Consider the following 22,335-nt stretch of genomic DNA (forward strand, 5'->3'; position numbering starts at 1 on the left):
GTGTACAGAAAAGCCTACGGAAATATGACCTCTGATGGCATCACCCTCTCCCCCCTCAGCATCCCTCTCTCTCCTGTCTGGCTCCCACTGTGTTTACTTTTTGTCTAACACTGGGATCCCAGGAAAAGAGGAGATATACCAACAGCCTACTGGGCTGGCACATGCCCACGACTGGCACTGTTACGCCAGCAAGATTGTGGGGCGGTTTCAGCAGAGGCATGCCCATAGTCAAGTACAGCTGTACTGGCTGCAAAAACGCCACCCAGAGAGAGAGGATGGTTGTGGGAAAGTGAACTCTAATCCCACAGACTCCATCACAACCCATCAAATCCATTTCAATATCACATATGCACTTCACAGGGTTGCTATAAGAACCAGATAGCTAAAAGTTAGAGGAGTTTAAATTTAACGAAGTGTTTCCATCTTTAGTAAAGCAGAAAATACTACCAGCATTCCCCACAGTTACCCAACACCCTCTACTGAAACACCGTTTTCTCAGGGACTTGCTCAGGCACCTCAGTATTGACTGACTTCCTTCCTTTCTTGATTCTCCCAATTTTCCCTTGACTACACCATCTTTGAAAGCCATTTCCTTGACTCGTACTGTGCCATGATACCATGTGTTACAGACAGAGATCTCCATGAAAACTCCCTCTGACTCCAGTGAGAAGTCCCTTAGGCAGCCCAGCCTCGCCCTGCACTGCTCCAGGACCCAGCTCCAATTTCCTGCCCTGAAGCCATTTAACAGTGCTGGCTGATTTAACACCTCTAGAGTTACATGTGAAAATGCTCTGGCCATACCTTTCCTGCTATATGTGTATGTATCCAATTTGCATACAAGCAATAAAGCAAGTAAACACCAAGTGCTCATTACTTTTCAAGTAAAAGACTGCTCATTATTTTACAGTCCCAGTCAAATTTGGCCTTTTAAAATTTTTCTTTGAAAAGTACGCTATTATCTACGTGCATCCTACCAGAAAAACAGACAGCCGCTTTTTCAGGTTTAGTTATTTGATCCCTGCAACAACACACTCCTGCCACAGTTTTATAGCACTCTGTGGAGTTTTCTAGCAATACTTCTTCCATCTCTCTAACAGACAGTGGAAGTGGAGCACGCCTCTCGTATGGGTGTAAGCATGTTTCCAGACTTTACAGCCAACCCACAGCTGCATAATATTAAGCACAAAAGTAAATTATACTTCCCTATTGCGTTATATGAAAGGGCAGAATACAGATAACTGCTTAAGCTTCTGCATAATTCTTTTAAGCTAGAAGAGAGAAAGTGCGTGGTTTGAAAGCTGTTTTTCTAGGTCTTTTGTTCTAGGTGAGTATTTCATACAGATAATGCTAAGATGCTGAAATAATTCCTTCCATACTCCTTCATAATGCAAATTACTTTACAAAACAACATTCGAGGTCACCCTGATAAGAGCTCAGGTATGACAGGTACTTTAAAAATGCTCAGCTAATTCCTCAGATATTCAAAATAAAATAAAATAAAAATTACTTGTTGCCTTGCTATGAATTTGGACAATGTTTGGCAGTTTTGCTTTGGTGTTGTACTATGTTTAGCAATTTGGTTTGGTGCTCGAAAGGTAACCCCAGAAAGAAACAAAACAAGAAAAAAAACACAGAGCATTTCAATTACTTAATTTTACCACAAAACATCTATACGCTCATGAAAAAAAATTAAAAGCTCCCACCTTAAAGTAATTTATTTTTCTGCAGCAAAAGGAGCATTTTTGTGGCCGGGAGAAAACATTCCCGAAAGTGCTTCTTCCAGAGTTTTGTGCACACTGTAAAAACCTGCTAGTGCCTGCAGAGACTGTTCTGATCACTTTTTATGCCTGCACCGTGCAAATGCTACATACAAAGTGGGTGAGAGGTTTTTGGTTTTTTTTTTTTTTAACTAACAGAAAAATCATAAAAAGGATTCTTTACTTCCATTTGGATGAAAGCTGGAGGTATTGCCTGTCTTCCTCAAAAAGCACAAGCATCTCTCTACTAAACACAAAACATACTTTAAGGACCTAGAACTTGTTGCTTACTGTACACATGAAAGAGAGTATGAATTAACCTTCAATTCAATGTATTCAAGATTATTCGGCCAGCAACCATCTTTTCAGCTTTAGATTAGCACTCACTGTGGGGCCAGGTTTGCTTACCCCACAGACAGTCTCCATGGAAGTGTTAGTTTATGGGGAGAGAAAGCGTCATGGAATTATTTTTTGTTGGCTTTATAGGGAGTTGTGATGCCTCTCAGGATGCACTTTACATTTCTAATGCCAGTCCACATGTCTAATCAGCTTTAAACCTCCCTAGAATATACTTTCATATGACGTTCAGAGGGACACAATGCTGCCACTCCACACAGTCTTCCACTTTATTTTTAAATGCTTCTACTTTTATGCCTATGGGGAAAGGAGACAAGCTAGCATGCCTGCAGAGACAGTGTCATGGTCTCCCAGCTCCTTCCAAGCTCTGCAGCAGCCTGGGCAGCAGCTCTTCAGAGCCTGAGCCCTCTCTGAGGCTGAGCAGTGAGAGCCTGCTACTGCTGAGTTGACAAAGATCCCCAAATGAAGAGTTAAAAGCTGCACAGGGAAGGTGGAGCAAGCCTGCAAAAACATTTTGATAAGCTTGTGTGCAAGTGAAAAAGGCAACAGTACACAATAGCCAGGAGCCCACATGCTCTGCCCTGGGCTAGACATAAATTCTCCATCCTGCTCCTCCGCTCTAAGTGATTCCAGGTCACATCTATACATCATGGAACTTTACTATTGTGCTCACGGCATTTAAACTTGGGGCAGGAAGCAGCTGGGCTCCAGTGTATGATCTCATATGGATCTGAGCATAAATTTCCACGGGAGCATGGTACAGCTTTAGCAGGTTTAATTTCTGCTCCATGCCTATTCTTCTGCAGGGGAAGGAAATGCCCTGTGGACTCTGGCACAGGCAGTGGAGAGCTGATGGCAGAGTATCTCCAGAGAGAAGCACTGTGTTATAGAGATGTTGAAAACTGAACAGCTACCAGACATTGAGAGAAATATGAAGACTGACCAAAAAAAAAAAAAAAAAAAAAAAAGCAAAGCACAGGTTCATCCCTGAGCAGACCCAGACCATAAGCAGTTTTACGCAGAAGTGGAACCCGGGGCAGACCTGGGTCCCACACTGGAGCCTTTGCTCTGTTTCCTCGACACCAGTAAAGTGGGCTGCACTGCACAGAGAGGTGCAGAGGAAAGCAGGCATGGAGGAATTGGCACTGAGCATGGGAATGGGGCATCTGTCAGCCTCTGCATGCAAAGCCTGGGAGCCAGAGGGTGCTCTGCCAGTGCACACCACAGGAGTCACAGCGACCTGAAGTCACCCATCTATTAGAAGAGACTTTGATCCCCTGTTAGTCATAGAATATGCTGAATTGGAAGGGATCCACAAGGATAACGGAGTCCAATTCCTGGCCCTGCACAGGATCACCCCCAAGAATCACACCACGTGCCTGAGAGTATTGTCCAAATGCTTCTTGAACTCTGTCAGGCTTGGTGCTGTGACCACTTCCCATTCCAGTGCCCATTTTTATAAACTGACACCAGATTAATTAACATCAGTGTCACGAGAAGTTCCCCTAATGCCTACATGAACACTAACATGCAATACCCAGTAAAAGCAGCTCTGTTTTCACACTGTTAGATCAAAGAGGCTGTGCATCAAGAAGGTCATGGTTTGGTTACAGTGTGTAAACAACTAAATCAGTGGGTACCACTGGGCCTGTCACCTGATCTCATTACCCTGATCTCACCAGCTCTGGAATTTAGTGACCTTCCCAGATCAATATTTCAGAAATTACTGAAGTTTTAGAGTATGCAGAGATTCTCTCAGAGCTGGCTAAATAATTATATCATAAGTCCAGGAAAGGGGAATACTTGTCCCCCCTTTCATGTTAGCATATATTTTTTAGTTGCTCTAGAATACAGCACACACACGGATGGAGTAAGGATTTTCCTCTGCAATGTGAAACTGAGTATTTTTTTCATTAGAATATTTTGGAGATTTTTTTATTTTTTTTTTTTTAATCAGATTGGTATTACAGTCTCTCTTACATTTTTTACTTCATGTTTTCCAGGACTGTGTAAAGATGCATAGGAAGCTTTACTAGCCATTTTTTTTTTTTCTTTTTCCCCTCTGTAAACAGAAAGTCAGGATCCTTGGCTGTCAACATCTAATCACATGCAATTGTATTTCTTTTTGCCAACTTTCATTGTAATATCATGCAAGCAAGGAGGAGGAAGCCAAGATCAGTTCATAGCCAACATACGGATGTTACTTTGTTTTCTACGCACCTGACACGTCTTTGCCTGCTTCCAGCTCACCAAAAAACCTACACTGGCCACACGAATTAAATTAACTTGAGTTTCAATCTCCAAACTTTGGGTTTCTTTCTTTGTTTTTAATTTTGATTTTCACAATAAAAATAACCTACTTTTAAAAACTTGGCTAAGGCTTCTTCCTTAAAGTTTTATTAGTTCTGCTCCACAAGAATAAACCTGGCAACGAAATCTCACAGCTTTATCATGAATCCCTCATTATTTGGATTTTTCTGAAGGCATCAATATTAAAACTGCATGCTTGCATAAGGAAGTGAAGTTTGGGAACGGATAAAGAGCCCCAACCAGAGCTTATTTCTAGGCTTGTCATTGCTTGGTGAAACCAAAAGCAATCTCAAAGTCCTGAAACCTGTGAGCAAGCAAAGACATGCCTTGAATAGCAAAAGTGGGAGTCACCAGGGTTAGGGTTACCCCCAACTCCTTGCCAAAAAAGAAAAAAAAAAATCTGCAAAAGGTTGCACAATTTTGGAACTTGAATAACAAATCTAAGCATTCAAATCTCTGCAGTTGTGCATTCTGCCGATGGCAATGGCATGCAAGCATGAGAGGCTTTCCTTGCCACCTGGAAAGATAACACCCACCCCCAGCAGCCCTGCACCGCAAACTGCCATCCCTCCGAGATGGCCAGATGGCTGTCTCAGCAAAGAGACAGGTCCTGAAAAGCAAGGACTTGCGCCAGTGGAAAGTCTCCTCCTCTCCAAGAGACACGTTTCCTGCCAGAACTGCAAAAGATTCCCCCAACACTTCTGTTCTCAGCATTCACACACTGAACAGTAGGGATGATGATTATTTCGGAGGTTTGGCTGCTACCAGAGCATTCTGTGGAAGAGCAGTGACATTTCTACTGCTAACTAAGCTTCCCAAGCCTACCTGCAATGCTGGGATATACAAGCCCTGAAACTGATCGAATGCAGGTAATCCTGCTGGGGCTGCCACACTGACTTTTCTTCTCCGAGCTAAAGCGTATAAAGTGAATTTATTCTGCTCTGTATTTCAGAGTTCACACTTCAATTTAGAGCAACTCCACGGAGTTCAGCAGTGCTGCTCTTGCTTTACAGCAAGGTAATAAAGATCATAATCAAGGTTTCTATGCTGCTAAGGTATCTCTTACTTGATCATGTTGGGAAAGGTATATTCTTCTCATCACAAAGGCATGTGTAGCTAGACACCACGTTGTGTAAAGATTATTTTTCCTGATATGTCTGGCTCTGACTTTAACTGGGGCATTTCAGCACCCTTACAGATTAAGCATAAACAACACAATGCTCTTCAGAGACAAAAACTTATTTTAAAGAATCCATTTGACTTGTATTTGACAGCTAGAAGGATGCTGGTTACTTGCTTGCTTTTAGATAGTGAGGTTAATGACCCTTCAAAAACAACTCCAAAATATGCTGTGGTGACATTCCATAAATGGTGAGGGCTGGGAAATCCCTTTAAATTTCTTTTTTGGTAGTCAACAGTCAACAGGAGAAATTATGGTTTCAGTAACTTATGTCCCTCTTCTTGTGTATGCATATCCAAGTGTCAAAGTTCATATACTAAAGCAAAGCCAGAGCTGTACCCATATTCACCTGTGCCACGGTGGAACTCCCTGTCGTACCCAGGGATTCCTCACACAAATCATTAATATCTTGGTGGTAAAAAAAAAAAAAAAAATTAAAAAATCATATGCTTTCATATCTAAGTTTATGAAGTCAGAATTAGTCTGTAAATAATGTGTAAAAGTTGTAAAAGGAAATGAAGCTATAAATGAAGATCACAACAAATGAACTACTGAAAAGATACACTGTTCATGTCACTGCTCCTTGTAATATTGAAAGAAAAAAGAATGAGCAAACACTTGTTAGAAATGTGTCTATTAAAAGACACATTTGCAAGAATCAGTGTTTTACACAACTTTCTTAGGCCAAATTTCAATTACAGTTTATATGGGCCCTCACCAGGATAAGTCTTCACCACTCTTCGAAACCATAACTGAGTTTACACCTTATTCTGAAAGGTTAAACATATAATAAATTCAGGAGCTGAAGAAACAGCCAGACCAAAAATGATGCATCATCTAGGACTTCAGCTGAGGACAAATTGGGATTTGTTTTTTACTTCTGCAAAGAGATCAACTCACTGCTAAAGGAATGACCCTAATTACTGGGCCTTCACTTTGATTTTTCATTTTAGATACAGCATGCACAAAAATATTTTGCAGGAGGAGAGATAGAGGGAGGGAGGGAATGGGAGGAGGAGAGGGAGAGAGAAGGGGAAAGGGGAGGGGGAAAGAGAGACAGGGAGGGAGATGCTCATAGGAAATGTAAACAGCAACCAGCTAGTAATTGAAAGAAATAATTGTTTCCCATTATCTCTGACAGGCAAAGCCTAGATTTAATATGAAATTGCAAAAACACAAATTATGAAAGACGTGATTTCCATCTAAGCAAAAGAAGTCAGTTTCTCTGAATGTTGCAGTCTCAGAGTTGAGTGCACTCATCTTGGGACAAGCTGCTAGCCAAGCTGGACCACATGTATTCCCACTTGTTTTTTAACATGGCTGAAAATGCATTTGATTTTCACACAACTGGTAGCCAAAGCTTTGTCTGAATAGACATCGTCTAAGCAACGCACACATTTAATTTAAAGTATATTAGTCAATTTTAAAACTATGAGATCCTGTAGTTTCAACCGAATAAGGTTTCATAAGCAGTTCAAGGAGAGGAAGGCTAGTGGCATACTAGTTTAAATGAAATCAAGCCTCTGAAAATAATTAATTACACCATATACTACCAAAATCTTCTAATAAAAACAGAACAGTCTGAACACGTCTGAAGAAAAGTGGCCAGCAGATACTGCAGGGAAGGGACCTGGCCCCAGGACTGTGGCCTGGCTGGCCAGTAGGAAAGTGCTCTGGGCGTGCTGGGAGCTGTGCAAGCGGACAGGCAGGCATGATCAGGCTTGGCACGATCAGTTCAAGTGAAACATCGCATAAACATGGTGCAGGAATCACATCACTGACAATCTCCATCAATGTATCAGCAGGCTGAGCGTTCAGAGTTTCACCATCCTTGTGCAGATCCTCAGCTGAATAAATAGGCATGACCTGCTGAGCTGTGGTCCTGTGGCTCCCACAGTGCCTGTGCAACCTGCAGCCACTCGAGTGAGATGCTATTCTTACGTGAAAGGGAAACAGCCAGCACCTACCTGGGATCCTGACAGGCTCAGCAATGCACGAGGTGTCTCCACAAGGTAGGAGAAGGACCATTACCACCATTGGAGGGTTATCTTAGATGGGTTGAATCTCATGGCCTTGTCTCTGCAGTGGGAAGCACTGACCACTACACCTGGGCTATTAAAACAAACTCCTACCCAAGCACAGACTGAGACTTCTCCCAAGCTAGTAGTGAACTGAAGTTCTTCCAGTTCCATAGTTTTAAAAGCTTGTACAAATAAAAATAGTAAAGCAAGCAGTGGTTTTGGCCCACCATTTAGCACCTGGTTATAAATTCTAAGCAGAAACTGCTAGACCCTAAGGGTCAAGACAGAGCACCGGGAAAGTTGTGATTGATTGCATGTTTAATTGGTTTTTCATAGATCTTTTGAAATCCAGCCCCCCAAAATTCTGCAGTATTACAGAGCTGCTCTGCAGATTCAGTGTGACAGGACTCAGTAATGTGCTGCTGTCAATAAGTACATACACTTCATGCTTACTTGCTTTGCCTAAAGTACAAATCATAAATAGTTGTATGTGACAAATTCCCCAGTATTGAACCTTCACGTCTGCCAAGCAGCATGCTGCAGAACAGAACAAGGAGGGCTATAATTTTCTTTTCTTCGTTTTGTTTTTTGACCTTCAATTTTTCAGTTGTCCTTGGATTAGTCTGGAACTAAATATAGTCTTTTCAGCATTATTTATATGTTTAACCCAAAGCTCCCCAAATGTGTCAAGGGACTATCACAAAACTCTTCTAAATTGTTTTAACAGCTTATTTTAAATTGAAAAATGTAATTTTTGAAAAACCATTGTCAATTAATTATGATTCCACAAACTCCTACCAGCTCTCTAGTGTTTTGTAACAATTTGCTCACAGCCTACAAGACAAAGCCTCTAACTTGCTCAGAAAAAGCTCTTGAAACTGCCCAGCCCTTGAAAATGCTGACTGATCTTTAAATTAACACAATGATAATGATTTTGGCCACCAGCTAATTACAGATGCAATGCAATTTACAAATAAAACACCTATAGATGGATCAGCTGCATCCTTGGGGATCAACAGTCACGGGGGTTGAAACATCCCTTAGTTTGTGGAGATCCAATTCATTATTTGGAATTGGAACGAAAACCCACCTCATTCAAAGGAAAGTCATTAGCATTTGGTTACATACAGTAATTCCTCCTGAAATGAGCAATATATTTTTCAGTCAAAAGGTCTTTCCCAAGCAAGGAAAAGACAAAACAGCCACTGTAATGACCCCCTGTGAAACCTTGAGAAAGGACATTTTTCACCTCAGGGTGGGGGGTTGGTTCTCCAGTGTCTATATCAGCTACAGAGCTAACCAAAACAACAAAGAGCTGGGTGGAGGGACAGGTACAGGGGCACACATAGACGCAAACAATTTCTATCATGTAAGAGAAATTTCCCTTATATCATCACATTCTGCAAACAGCATCAATTTTCTTTTATTTACATAACCAGTGTGAGCAACTTCAGAGAGGGATTTATGGTGCAGCTTGGGTTTCTGTGTGGGTTGCTCTTTTACTGTATCAATATTATGTTTAACAACATTTTTCAGTCAGAAAAATGTCCGTGTGAAAGTTGGAAGGTGGGAGAATTATGTTCTCAGGTAAGAATGAAAAAAAACCCCACAATATTCACTGGTCTAAGCAATTCAAGCCAAATTCAGCCTATGAATTTAAAGGGCTTGCACTAGTAAATCAGCTTAGAGCTGTTATTTAAGAGTTCAGAATTTCTTGGATAATTAATGAAATAGGCTGTCCATGTAAAAGAACTAAGCACCTAAAATATTTTACTTCTTTGGGGGAAAAAAAAAAAAAAAAAAAAAAAAAAAAAAAAAAAAAAAAAAAAAAAAGGCTATGTTACAACACATCTTTCATGTCCTTTAAGCTCTGAGTTCAAGCTCCGTAGATACTCAAGCCTAAATGCTTAGACATAAGCAAATCACCTTGGGAAACACCTTCACAAATACAAGTTTTTTAAAAATAAAAAAAATATTGATACATATACAGGTTAGTCACAGAAATTTCTATTGAACTTTTTTTTGCTGCTCCCTAACATTACCAGGGCAATTGAAAAAAGTAAACAGAACTCAGTTCTCACACAAGTTTGAGACCCTGTTTTAATCATTCAGCAAACTCAGGTTTAGGGCAAGAAGCCTCTGATCTAAACCATCTCAGCTATACCACACAAAGAATTGATTCAGTAGAAAAAAAGTTCTTTTAACTGAGATTTGTTAATATGGAAAAGCCAGATCAGGTACAGACTTTGTTCTTGCAGTAGCATGGCAGAAATGGTATCAATTACTTGTCTTGCACTCCAGTTAAATAAATCAAAATTGTCTCACGTGCCCAGCTCTGTCCAGAGGAGCTCTGCCTCAGAGAACAACCCGGTGCTGATGAGTGTGAACCTGCAGCCCGGTGCTGCAGTGACAGATCCTGGAGTGCTGGGGAGAGACTGAAGTTTTTCAACAGCACAGAACAACACATCAACACCAAAATGAAGATATACAAGGCAAAACTGAGGCAGTGTCATAAAATACACTCAGGGTCAATAGCTAACATCTCTGTTATAAAAATTCTATTGGTTTTACCCAAGGTTATTTCCTTAGCCGCCAGGAGTCATTTGGCTAGAGATGGGATAAGGGGGTTGCTTTGGGCACTGAACATGATCCATCTAACAATCAGATCAGTTACGTTTGGTTGCTTATTTAGAAGCTGTTTGTTCTGAGTCACTTGCTATGTGTTTATATATAAGTGTAAATGTATACATACATGGATACTTGCAAGGTGTTTACATGAAAGCTCTCAGGAGCTTTTTGGATGAGAAACCACAATATTTTCCTTCAGTTCTAAACCGTGCTTTATCAAGACAACCAAAAGTAATACTGCCAAATTTTACTGTCCTCCTGTCTCCCCAGCTAGTTCCAAGTTCCTTCACATCTCAGAGGCTACTCTTTATGGCAAAAAGACAGCCCATTAACCTAGCAATGCTCAAAGTTTTATCACTTTTCTATGCCCCTGCAAGGGTAGATACTACTCCCCCAGGCTCCAGCTTCGGAACATCTGGCTTGGCCACCCTCCTCCTGTACAGAAGCGCATCTCAGGAGGGGGAGGTGAGCAGAAGGATTCTGCTGACATAAGATACCTGCAGCTGCACCTCTGCCAAGGGCTGATCTGCAACTATTCCCAAGCTTCTTGAGATCTTGCCATACATTTTACCTACCAGCTCCTTACCCAGACAACCCTCTGCTCTTTCCTTTGCATGATCTCCTTCCATGGCACTTCGGGGTCTCAGCCCTGCCCCCCACCCCCCACCCCACAACTTTTGGCCATCCACCTCAGCCCCTGATCTATTCACCATGGCCAAGCTAAAGCAGGAAACCAAGAGGTGCCATCAGCCAAGGACTTAAAACAGGCTGAAGGGGACAATTCCTATTGCCTTCCACCACTCTCACGCCTGCAACAAGCTTGTACCCAGCCACAAAGCTGCTGCAGCACTGCAGAGGATCTCCTCCCTGACACAGGGACATGTGCAAGCACAGACCGGGCAGCAAACGCCGAATGAGCTTTTTCTGTTGTTATACTCTTATCTCTGCCGTCTTTATGAGGTACTCAGCCTCCTTCAGATTATTTCTGTCCCTCATCCTCCCACAGACAATAGTCCAAACCCATTCAGAGGGAAGATGCAGTGGCTGTGACTGCAGAGTTTCTCCAGCATATCCGCCAACACTGCTAAATTACACACTACTAAACAACCAAGCATCTCAACTTCATTATTATTATTATTATTATTATTACAGCATTGTAAAAGAAAAAAAAATTGGGGGGTTTTGGTGTTTTTTGGGGTTTTTTTTATGATGAAGCTGCCACTGTCTGGAGGAAACCTGTGCTTTGCACACACAAAAAGGCACACACGTATTTCATATGGTGCATTGCAAGCTGCACGGAATAGAAAGCAGCTGGAGGAAAATGGCTATAGAGAAATGGTTCTCCTGGGCATCATCTGTTGATTTGTTTTGTTTATAGAAGGAATGAGATTTTTATCTCTGCTCAAAATATAAAACGCTTCCATGGCACTGAGCTCACTGCTTGGCTATGCTCTCACTCAGGAACGTAAATAAAAAGGGGGGAAAAGAGGGAGGAAAAGGCTTTACTGCACAGAATCCCTAGCAATGTCAAAAATGAAATAGAATATGTCCACTTGTGACACAGCTAAAGCCTGAAAGAGGAACTAAGTCATCAAGCTACCACAAAAATAAAGGTCATCTTAACTATGTCTGTTGATGGTTAGAGTCTCCTCAAGCTGAGGAGGCAGATTAGGGATAAACTAGCCAAATCCCAATTCTCAAATCCCAGACTGAGTCCTGGAGGGATGAACATACTTACATTGTAAATACACCAGTCCTTATGAGATTCATGGCCTGAGAAGGCAGAGGTCCCTACAGTCCTTTCACCATCTTGTGCCCACCAGTAAAATTCCAAGCTCACTCTGCAGCCTTGCTTGGGGAGGTTCCTCACTCCTCTGTGCCTGACACCCAAGATCTGATGGTCACTTTCAGTTAATAACAGACAACATCTCTGTGTCCTAGGAGAACACCGGATGGCTGCTTTTCCACTCAAATTGAGAGCACTTCCATTTATAGTAAACAAAAGTTACATCTCAAGAAAGAAAATATATTGTGAATCCACTGAATACTTAACTACTGCTAAAAATTTAAACTTCTCAAAATCTTAAAACCAAGAGACACAGCTACACAATCTGTGGGAAATTACCTGAGGTCTAAAACTTTCTAGTAGACAAACAAATTATAAAATACTATTCTTCTGAAATAAGAAAGGCTCAAGGTTTGTTGCCATATCTAGGAATAGTTCTCATAAAACTGAGGATTCTTTATCTTTGTACCACCTGTTCCTAGGCGGCTCTGAAGAGGAGATGGGAGAGAGTAAGACAGATACACAGAAGTGAAGGCTGCTGAATGTTACTCCAGAAGAACCCCTGTTTCATGAGCTACAAGAGGGGATCTGAAGCCTTTCTGGAACCAGCAAGAGGTGTTTGCTCTTCCTGAAGCTGTTGGCCAGAGCTCTGACCTGAATGACTACTGAGCAACTGTTGGTCAGCTCAGGGTCCCATACTGAGTACAGTTCATCATAGCATTCAGAGACGTTAATCAATCCAGTACAAAAGTGTTACACTCACTGAAATTTATCCTAACATAAATATGCAGCTTCTCAGTTTTGTTACTATGAAGCTTATACTGAGAACTCTGTTGGGAGAGATTGCTTCATCTCAAGCCATGATGAGCATTTCAGAAAATCTTGAAACGGAGATACGTTAAAATCTTTGGAGAACAAACAGATCATACTGATATTTTAAAGATGGAAGAGGGCCCTTGCAGTTTTGACCACCATCACTCTCTGTCTGTCATGTTAGCATACAGCCCACTGAAGATCCTTTATCTGCTGCTTCCTCTCCCAGGATGGCTTTATTTCATGTCTTTCCCACATTTCAAACCACATGCCTCGACGACCTCTTCAATTGTTATAGCTCTACTGAGAGGGTGTTTACATAAAAGCTCTTTGGAGCTTTTTGGATGAGAAACCACAAACATGCATGCACAGATTATATCAGATTTATTGCCACTGAGTAAGTTAAAACAATACTGAGGGTTGCAGGTTCAGAACTCCATCAAGAGTTCTCATCCAAGGGCATTCATTCAGAAGGAGCTTGTGATCATACAATTACCTATTACTCATCTCCTCTAAAGTCCACTGCCTTTTCATCCTTCCCATGCCCCTCAACTCATAAAGACATTACGGGGTTTTTAGTGGCTGAAAGGAACTATTCTTTCCAAGGAAGTAGAATTCAATTTGTCCACACAAACAAGCACACAGCCACTGCCCCATTTCCTACTCCCAACATACATCTCAGTTCAGCTCCTCTCGTCCAGCCTCAATTTGCCCAAACATACTTGACCTCAATCTGTAACATCGCACTGCAAAATCATACGGAGTCATATCCTGCTGCTCCCAGTCATTCTTTCCAATCCTTTCCCAGCCATTGCTGGTCATCCAGCTTTTTTTCCTACCCAAGCAAAAAACCAAACCAAACCAAAACAACAACAACACAACAACCAAAAAAACCCCAAAAACAAGTGTTGCCCTTTTCCTTGTTTGTTACCTCCTTGCTCCCAACAACTTCACAGTTCTGCAGAGCCATGAAAGTAGCACACAGCCAGGAAAGAAACTACCAAAGGATTGGATATGGAGAATCTCCCACATGCTAGATGATCCCTTCATTAAAACTCTTGTATTCCTATGGACATGCACATCACTCCAATCATAGATAACACATATCAAGTAAACAAGTAAAGCTTAAAAGAAATTGTCACCAGTTTAAGCAATGGCATATAAAGCAAGGGAAAGAAGAGGCAGACATTGAAAATCATTTTCTCAAGCTCCTCCGCTTTTCCTGGGAAAATGAAATAAATGCATCTCCAAACCCAAACCAGAAAATATTTTGAGTTCTTTCAGCTGTTTCACCGCAATTAGCACATACTGAACTCCTGGAACAGTAAACTTTGTTTTCAATAGGGAAAAAAAACAAAAACAGAACTAGGGAGATAAGAGAGAGAAAAATCCATCTAAAGATTTTGGGCATGTCAAGGGGAACTGATAAAAAACAATCTCTCCATAGTATGTCAATATTTTAAAGCATTTTTTAGACAGCTCCATTAAATACTATATAAAACTCCTTTACAGAAGAGCACGACATGGCAATCAAAGGCATAAATTACCTGTGAGACAGCAGTGAGGACAAAAAAAAAAAAAAAAAAGGTATGGATGAAATCTAATGCAAAGACAAAAAGGAGTGAAGGAGAATATAGACTTTTTTTTTTAAATGATGGGAACAGCGTTAAAGGAGACAAGGAAAAAGAGAACATAGGTCTATATTTCAGCACTCTGAGGAGTTCTAACCTGACAAAACTACAAACTGTTTTAACTTTTCATTTAAGAAGGCAGGCAGGCTGGCAGGATACTGTGTGCTATCTGAAAGTGAAGTGACAAAAATCCACACACCTTGGAGCACAGGAGGAACAACAAGTCCCCCCAGGGCAGGGCAGTCACAGGAACTGCAGTGTGCACCCCTGGGGTTCAGGGAAGAGCAGAGCCCATGGCAGTGTTTGAAGACTTTGCAGCAGACCTGAGAGGCCCCTCTGAGCCTGGCAATTAAATGTGCAGACACAGCAAGGGACAGCCCCGGTGCAATGGATGGAGTGCTGCACTGTTTGCAGAGCCTTCTCTCTGCTCTGAGGAAGATGTTTACATTGCCTTCTCCCACCATCTAATTTCAATTCCATTTAAAGCACCACCAGCAGGGTATTAAGTTCCTCATGTCCCTAATACTGTCAGTAGATGGAGGCAGGAGTTCCTAGAAGATGATTTGGAGTACCCAAAATCAGTCTGAGAGGGGCCCAAATATCCCCAGGTTAAACAAAGCAACCTGCCTGAAGGCAAAGATCAGATCAAAAGTTAAAACCAGACTGCTGGTTGGGAAGAGCTCAGTGAAGGTCCAGAGCAGGCTCCCAGGCAGAAGTTGCCTGATGGAGGAGTCAGAGCCCTCCCTTGCTGGTCTCTCCTGCCTATGCAACCCAGTTGAGACCAGACCCAGGCCATTCCAAGCCCTGCAGGAGCTGGAAGAAGAAATGGGATGGTTCAAGGGCTGAGTCCAGCCCGTGTTTGCTCTTGAGCCATTTGTGTGCATTATCCAGTTTTGCAGCTCACTCCATTGGACGTGGATCTGCAGACCATAGCAGAACACAGGTAAATATACTTGTTTCATGAACATGAAAGGAAGCCATCCAATCCCTGTAGGTCTGCCTTTGCATACTATTAAGGCTCCAATCTCCAGTCACTAAAATCAAACTATGCTTTAATTTGGGATTTAATGGGGAAAGACATGAAACAATTTAGGGAGAAAAAAAAAAAAAACCACAAGGAATTAAGAGGCTGGAGATTGAGATTTTTACACAGAGTTTTTAGGGTAAAGTGCACCTTCACAAAAGCAAAAAACTCGGCAACCACTTGAGAGGCTTCAAATAAACGCTGCTGGACATGTAATCTCTAAATTGAAAACAAAACAAAACTTGAGCAGAGACAGTTTCTGAGTTTTGCAGTGCAGTGCAACAAAGCAAAACCAAAGCTGCACAGCACGAAAGATCCAACACTTGTCTGGAAAACCAAGGTGTTTTAACAGCCTCTGAGGATATCCCGGAGAACCTAGGGATCTGAAGCTGCAATAGCAACAAGAGAAAACTGCTTCTTCCCCCAAAAGTAAGATAATTTTTTTTACCTAAAAGCAGCATAATCAGGGCACTGAGCAAACTTCATTCTGGATGATCAAATCTACACAAATATACTTTGTTTTCAGACAAAAAAAAAGTATTTAGTCATACGGGGTATGGCACTTTTCCAAATTATAATTCAGTAATTTATTCTCAAGCTCACCTGGAGATGCTCTATTTAGCTCAAAGACAAGGCCATATATTGCACAGCTGTGGGATCAAAATATGTCTGACACATTAATGGGAATTCCAGATTTTCTTGATGTGAAACTGCATGACAGACAATTCTGAATCTTTTAGGTTTTCTTTTGTCATCAACAGCGGTTTGCTAATGTTTCCTGTTGAGTCAGATCCTTCTAGCTTTTCTAATGGGGTATTCAGATGAAAGGGGAAAGCAGAATGATTTCAACTGAAAATGGCCATTTTAGGGGAAAAAAATAAAAAAAAACCCCACCAGCTGGGGTTAACAGAATATTAAAAACCCCAAAGCTTCCCAGCCTTCTGACCCTGTAAACCTGATGCTGGGTTCACTGCTGGGAATCTACAAGGTTGTAATAGGGGAAGTCCTATTAGGGACCATAACGTGAGATCCCAGCTCAGAGGCCAGACTTTGCTGGTCAGAAGGATGTGGGAGACAGAGACAAGTCCAGCAGCCAGAGTCCAGCAGCAGCACAGGAGCACCAGCCCCTGAGCAGTCTCTCTCTACAAATCTGTGCCTTCTTTTTTATCAGAGACTGCAAATTCTTTGGGTCAAGATTGACTTGTTCTGCACTGCGTGGATATTACCTTGATCTAGGGAGACCCCAATCTCTTAGTCTCTCTATACTTGTCTCTAGCACAAGTGTAAAAATGGCATCTTTCTGAATTACTTAGCTTTTCAGAAACAGACAGGAACACCACTAGTTTATGTTTTGCTATGTTTGAAAGCATGTAATTAGACCCGGGTCTTACAAACACAAACAAACACTCCCATTCAACCCCCATGTTTCTAAATAATCCCAGGTTTGTTTAGACAAGGGGTTGATAATCCAGTTTGAACACAGGTATCTGAATGCTGTGACAGCTTCTTCATATTGCTCAGCTTATGGTACATTAAACTTTAAAGCAAGATAAACTCCTGCTTTCATTTTATCAAACATCTACCCAGACAGCAAAAAGAAAGACACAAAGCAATGTTTGCAGCTACAGCCAAGCATGGGATATCCAACTCAGCATATGTTTGAAATGAAAATGAACAATATGTTGCATATATATACTACTGTATTTTTCAATAGAGAATATGACTGGGATTTGTAAATGTTAACCTCATTCTTCCCTTAAGAGTTTGTGGTTTTTTCATGCCTAAAAAACCCCCTGAGATTCACAGAGATTAGGCAAATAGAGACAGCAGGGCTTGCAATTGGGAAAGCAAGGGCTTTTAAAAGAAACTGCTCTGATAATCAGTTTGGGTGGAAGAAATCACAGGGGAGGACACAGACAAGACATTTTTTAAGAGTGCTTAGTGTTGTGCCACTGGTATTACTGAACTTTGGTAGCTAGCCATATTATGCCTTTTTGTGGTCAATAAAGCTGTAACCTGTCTATCACAATAATAATGATGCAGCAACAGACATCCAAGAATCCATGATAAGAAGACTGCAAGACTTTTACCTACAGAGAACAAGTAGCAAGAATGGCGAGGGTAGCAGATGACTAAATCCTTCAGGAACAGGGAACAGCAAAGAGGCTTGAGCAGCCTCTCAATTTAACAGATTACCAAAAATACAACTTCCCATTCAAATCCAAATAGACTGTGTACCCAAAAAGCTCCATAGTTCTTTCTACTCCAAACATTAAATCAACTACCTTGCAAGGCCTCTCCTTAGAGCTGACTTAAGGTCATGTAGAAGTCAAACACTGAGAGTTGCTTCCACTGATTAAAAGTTGACACATTACACTACAAGCATCACCTTCATATTACACTGATGACAGCATGAGAAATCAGAAGTATGCTATTACATGATTTGTTATAAAGAATTATTGATGATCTTCATTGTGCCATAAAGAACAGCCTAAAAGTTATCAAATCATCCAAGTTTCTTCCTAAGGCTTGCATCTTCCTATAAGTTTATTTTTACACGGCTACAGCCTCTCCTCCCTTTCCCAATCAACCCTTTCTTCTCTCCCTCTTTCATATGACCTCACCATACCCAAAAATGTGAAGAGATTGGTCTTATCGCAGTTTAGCTAGATACCACTTGCCAGCTGAACTGTGACAAATCCCAGCTGGCCTTACCATACACACAGTAACAGGGACTGAGGCTGAGATGATGGACAGCAGCTCAAGGCTGTCATTTAAACCACTGAGCACCCCCACCCACAAAAAATGTGCTAAGGAAAGAGCTCAATACCACAAATGTTGCCATCACCACTTCCCCATTCTAGTGTGCGTTAGATATTTTGACTCTACCTGCAACTGCCTTCTGTTGAGCCTTACTAAGCCTTTTACAGCCAACAAGGGGGACAAAATGCCTGTTCTTTGTACTCATACAACAGCTGACACAACATGACTCCAATCATTCATATGCTACTACCATAACAAAATTTATAACAGCAAATATTCATTCCTCCCTTTCCCCAGGACTGCCCTTCTGAAAAGACTCAATCCTGGCAAAAAAAGGCTAAAAAAGAATAATTCAGTAGTTATTAAAAAATTAGGATAAGGCTTATAAAGAAAACCTCCAAGGAACCTTAAGAGTTATTACTTTATTATTACTCCTGCCATACACAATACTCATAATATCTAACTCCTAGAAGAGCCAGATAATCAGGTACACAACATGATTGTAATAAAAGCATTCTCTAGAATTAGAGACCTCCATTTCTATTAGCAACGATTTTACACACTGTTAAACTAATTCCTTGAACCCAAGGTTTCACTCATGAATATAGGAAGATGTGAGTGCGCATTGAGTTTCACTGATTTGTTTAAACACGCAGGCAATATAAAAAACTCTAACAAAATAGACTCAAATTAGAAAGTTGACAAGTTTGAACAACTACCACACTTGCAGATCTGCTTCAAGACTTTAACCTTACAGGTTCAGGCACTTTACTGAGATAAATAAATGCGAACAACTCAGCCACCAGGCAAACCTACCAAGAGCCCATAGCTTATTTCATTGGAAGTTTAGTAATTGCCAGCTTCCCACTGGAAGAGTGATCTATAGGTGTCACTGAGACACGTAAAGCAGTCACACGGAGAGAGAGGTTTCGCAGGGCAGAGGTTCCTCCGTTCCGACTCAAGGCTGAGACCAGGCGGAGAGAGAGCCTCTTTGTTTATTTCTTACTTTTTATACATTTGTGGGTCTGGCCAAAGATTGGCTTTTTGGGGTTTCCACCCCTCTACCTCAGTGGCCAGACCAGCTGTCAGTTACAATTGTTTTCAGGTTAGAAATATGCAAACAAAGGACAGAGAATGAAAAACAAAGGATTTGTTTATATTACATATGTGGGGAAAAGGTAGAAAACTGCTCTTAATATTGTGCAGTAACTAAAGATCTGACTCCATTTTATGAAAATTCAAGAGGCTATAAAAAACTCAGAAAAACCAGGGTAACATATAGGCACCTGCATTTAATAAGCTACTTAAAAATAAACTTGAATCTGTAGATCAACAACACTAGTTAGTAGTACCCACTGGCAGTCACAAGTATAAAACACTTTTCCCATATAAAACTTTTGCTTCCTTTTCTTGATGCTTTCACAGAACTCACCTTCAGCCAGGAAAGCAGACACAGAGTATGGTATCTCTACTGTTAGACAATTTCCCAGCTCACTGCTAAGTCGAACTTTTTTTGAAACTTTTTATGGTAGGCAATTCAGTAGTAACTCACCACAGCCACGAGTCTGGTTTAACTCTGCAATTAGAGTTAGGTTTGTTAATGGCAAGACCAATTGTGCACTAAACCACCATGTCTTAACTTCAAGGGGAGGAACAGCCTTTCCTAAACTGAAGCAGAAAATGAGTCCTTGGGCAAACACACAACAGGCAGTACCTAACATTTACAAGGAGCAGTTCCGGCTCTTTGGCGATCTCAGCACATCTGCTATGTGCTATGTGGAAGTATCAGGCTATTTCAAATTATTCACAGATGGCCAGACCTCACCAGCTGATCTGCTGCTTGTCTGAACTGTGGATGTGCCTCTGTCCTCCCTCTCTTCCCCTTAATCTCCCAGAGACGCACAGGTCCACAGCTAAACAGCATGGTCTTACATAATGATCTAGAGATACCGTTCTTTTTCCCAATAAAATTCAGAGGAAGTAGGACTTGGATGTTTGTGATAATTTGGGCAGATCTTGCTAAGAAAACAGGCTCACCCACATATTTGATACAGCAATATAAGTCAAATATGGGTTTGACTCTTCTTAGTCTCTCTAGACCCTCCTTGGACACAGAAGGAAGTTGAACAAAGCTCAGCTGGGTGAAAGAATGAGAAAATACTTGCAAAGTGAGCTGTCATTTACATTGCTACAACGATTTTGCTAAACTCATGGTACCATAACTAGTCTCTTCTGTATTAGATTTGGATTTTTGTTGGTTTGGTTGGGGGGGGGGGGGGTTGTTGTGTTTTTTTGGTTTGGGTTTTTGTTGGTTTTTTTTTGTTTGTTTGTTTGATTTTGTTTTTTTTTTATTGTTATTTTTGCAACAGTCCCTAAAACCTTTTCTTGAATACTCATACAATTCAGAAAAAAAACCCATTATTTTACTGGAAGGCAGGATTTGAAGAGATATGCAAGCAAAAAGTCAGAAAATCACTCCCAGTTCAGCTAATATAATTTCTGAAATCAATTTTTGGGATGGGGGGAGGGTGTTTTTTTTTGTTTTGTTTTGTTTTTATTTCAGCACAATTCACTGCAATTCTCACTGTGCTAACCATTAGGGCTGCTGTTATTCTGATTTGTGACCAGTAGTCAGTGTGGAAAGAACAAGATGGGAAATTCAAGCAGCAGTAAAGTGTCTGTACACTTAAGACAAAGAACAAGTGTGTAACAGAGAGAAGAGGTCCAACAAGTACTTGGTTTCTTTCTGACCTGGACCAATGTTCCTGCTGCCCAAAGAAATCAATAAGAAACCAGCAAATAAGTTCTTAACTTAGAAGACAATTTTTGTTAGCAGTTGGTAAAGCACTTACAAGATAACATTGCAAGGAGAGAATTCTCTAAAAGCATTGTGAGTTTTGTGAGTATTTATTGCACTTTCTGCATCTAAACCAACTCCCTCTCCATTTCCCTCCTAGGAAATTACCTTCCAATTTCCCCTCATGAATAAAAGACTCTACAGATGCTAGCTGGGCTTCAGCAGGGTTTGTGTCTGATGTGCAACCCATCTCACCGATATCACTTACCAGTACAGCAGGACCAGGAAGACTGCCAGCAAAGCCAGGGTGACTGTGGTACTGTTCATTTCTAGGGAGGCAAGTGCCAGAAGATCTACAGGCTCCATTTTCCTCCACTACAGCTCCAGCCTTGAGTGCTGTGTGCAGGGGAAAGCCTCCACAAGGACTGATAAAGCCTTCTGCAGCTAAATGAATGACATCTGCAGCAAAACAGGAACCAAGAGAGCAAAAACATATCAAGCACAAACTTCAGACTTTTCCTCTTCTCATCGACTGCACACTCTGAGACAGAACTCAAAAGTTCCCTGAATGGTAGAATGCAGCAATTTCCCCCCTCCCACTGTTGTTGACTGTCATGCCAGTAAATATTTACATACCCACCGCTTGAGACATCAGTGTTTCTGAATAGGTTTTTAGACCTCGAGCATGGGAAGCTGGGGAATGTGTGGGGAAAAGAAATGGGGAAGACAGCCTCACCATGTTACAGATCATGGAAGAAAAATATAAAGGCACTTCAGGGGTGCCCTGGCATACAAACCAAGGTGTTCTCTAAAGTAATTAAAATAGAACATTTTTGCAATATAAAATTTCATTAACACTTAATTTCCAAGCTGGTTATACCTTGTAAGAATGAAACAGAGTAAACTTTAAATTATCACGATTAAAAGGAAGAATTAGAGGAAAACTGGTCTAATGTGACTTCTAGAATGCATATAGAGAAAGAACTTATGAGCAGAAAACTCCAATTTTTTTTCGGGTAGTACCAGATCCATAAGTCAGCACCTGCCACACTGGTGAGTCCACACAGATGGCACTGCTTGGCTGTAACACCTCAAGTTCCTGAGGGCTACAGCAAATTTTCCTGGCTCAGTGCACTGTTCCTCTTGGAGGTATCACTCACCAGTCTCTCCAGAGACACTTTGGCTACCCCTACATTGTATTTCTAGTATCAAATTTAACACCAATATGGTCAAATCTACTATCTCTGCATTGTGGCACAGTCAGGCTT

The 22,335-nt window shown here is 41.2% G+C and overlaps 1 protein-coding gene across 3 annotated transcripts in view; it reads right to left on the bottom strand.

Moving 5' to 3' along the window:
• Window positions 1-22,335, bottom strand: part of TBXAS1 (thromboxane A synthase 1) — a 239,857-nt gene that overhangs the window by 207,548 nt on the left and 9,974 nt on the right. For all 3 annotated transcript variants that reach the window (XM_040062920.1, XM_040062919.2, XM_058420378.1), the window contains exon 2: window positions 21,336-21,526. In XM_040062920.1, the coding sequence (XP_039918854.1) occupies window positions 21,336-21,433 (98 nt within the window). In that variant the 5' untranslated portion in view covers window positions 21,434-21,526. The remainder of the gene's footprint in view (window positions 1-21,335; window positions 21,527-22,335) is intronic.

The sequence above is a fragment of the Hirundo rustica genome, chromosome 4 (genome assembly GCF_015227805.2).
Source record: "Hirundo rustica isolate bHirRus1 chromosome 4, bHirRus1.pri.v3, whole genome shotgun sequence".
Classification (NCBI taxonomy): domain Eukaryota; kingdom Metazoa; phylum Chordata; class Aves; order Passeriformes; family Hirundinidae; genus Hirundo; species Hirundo rustica.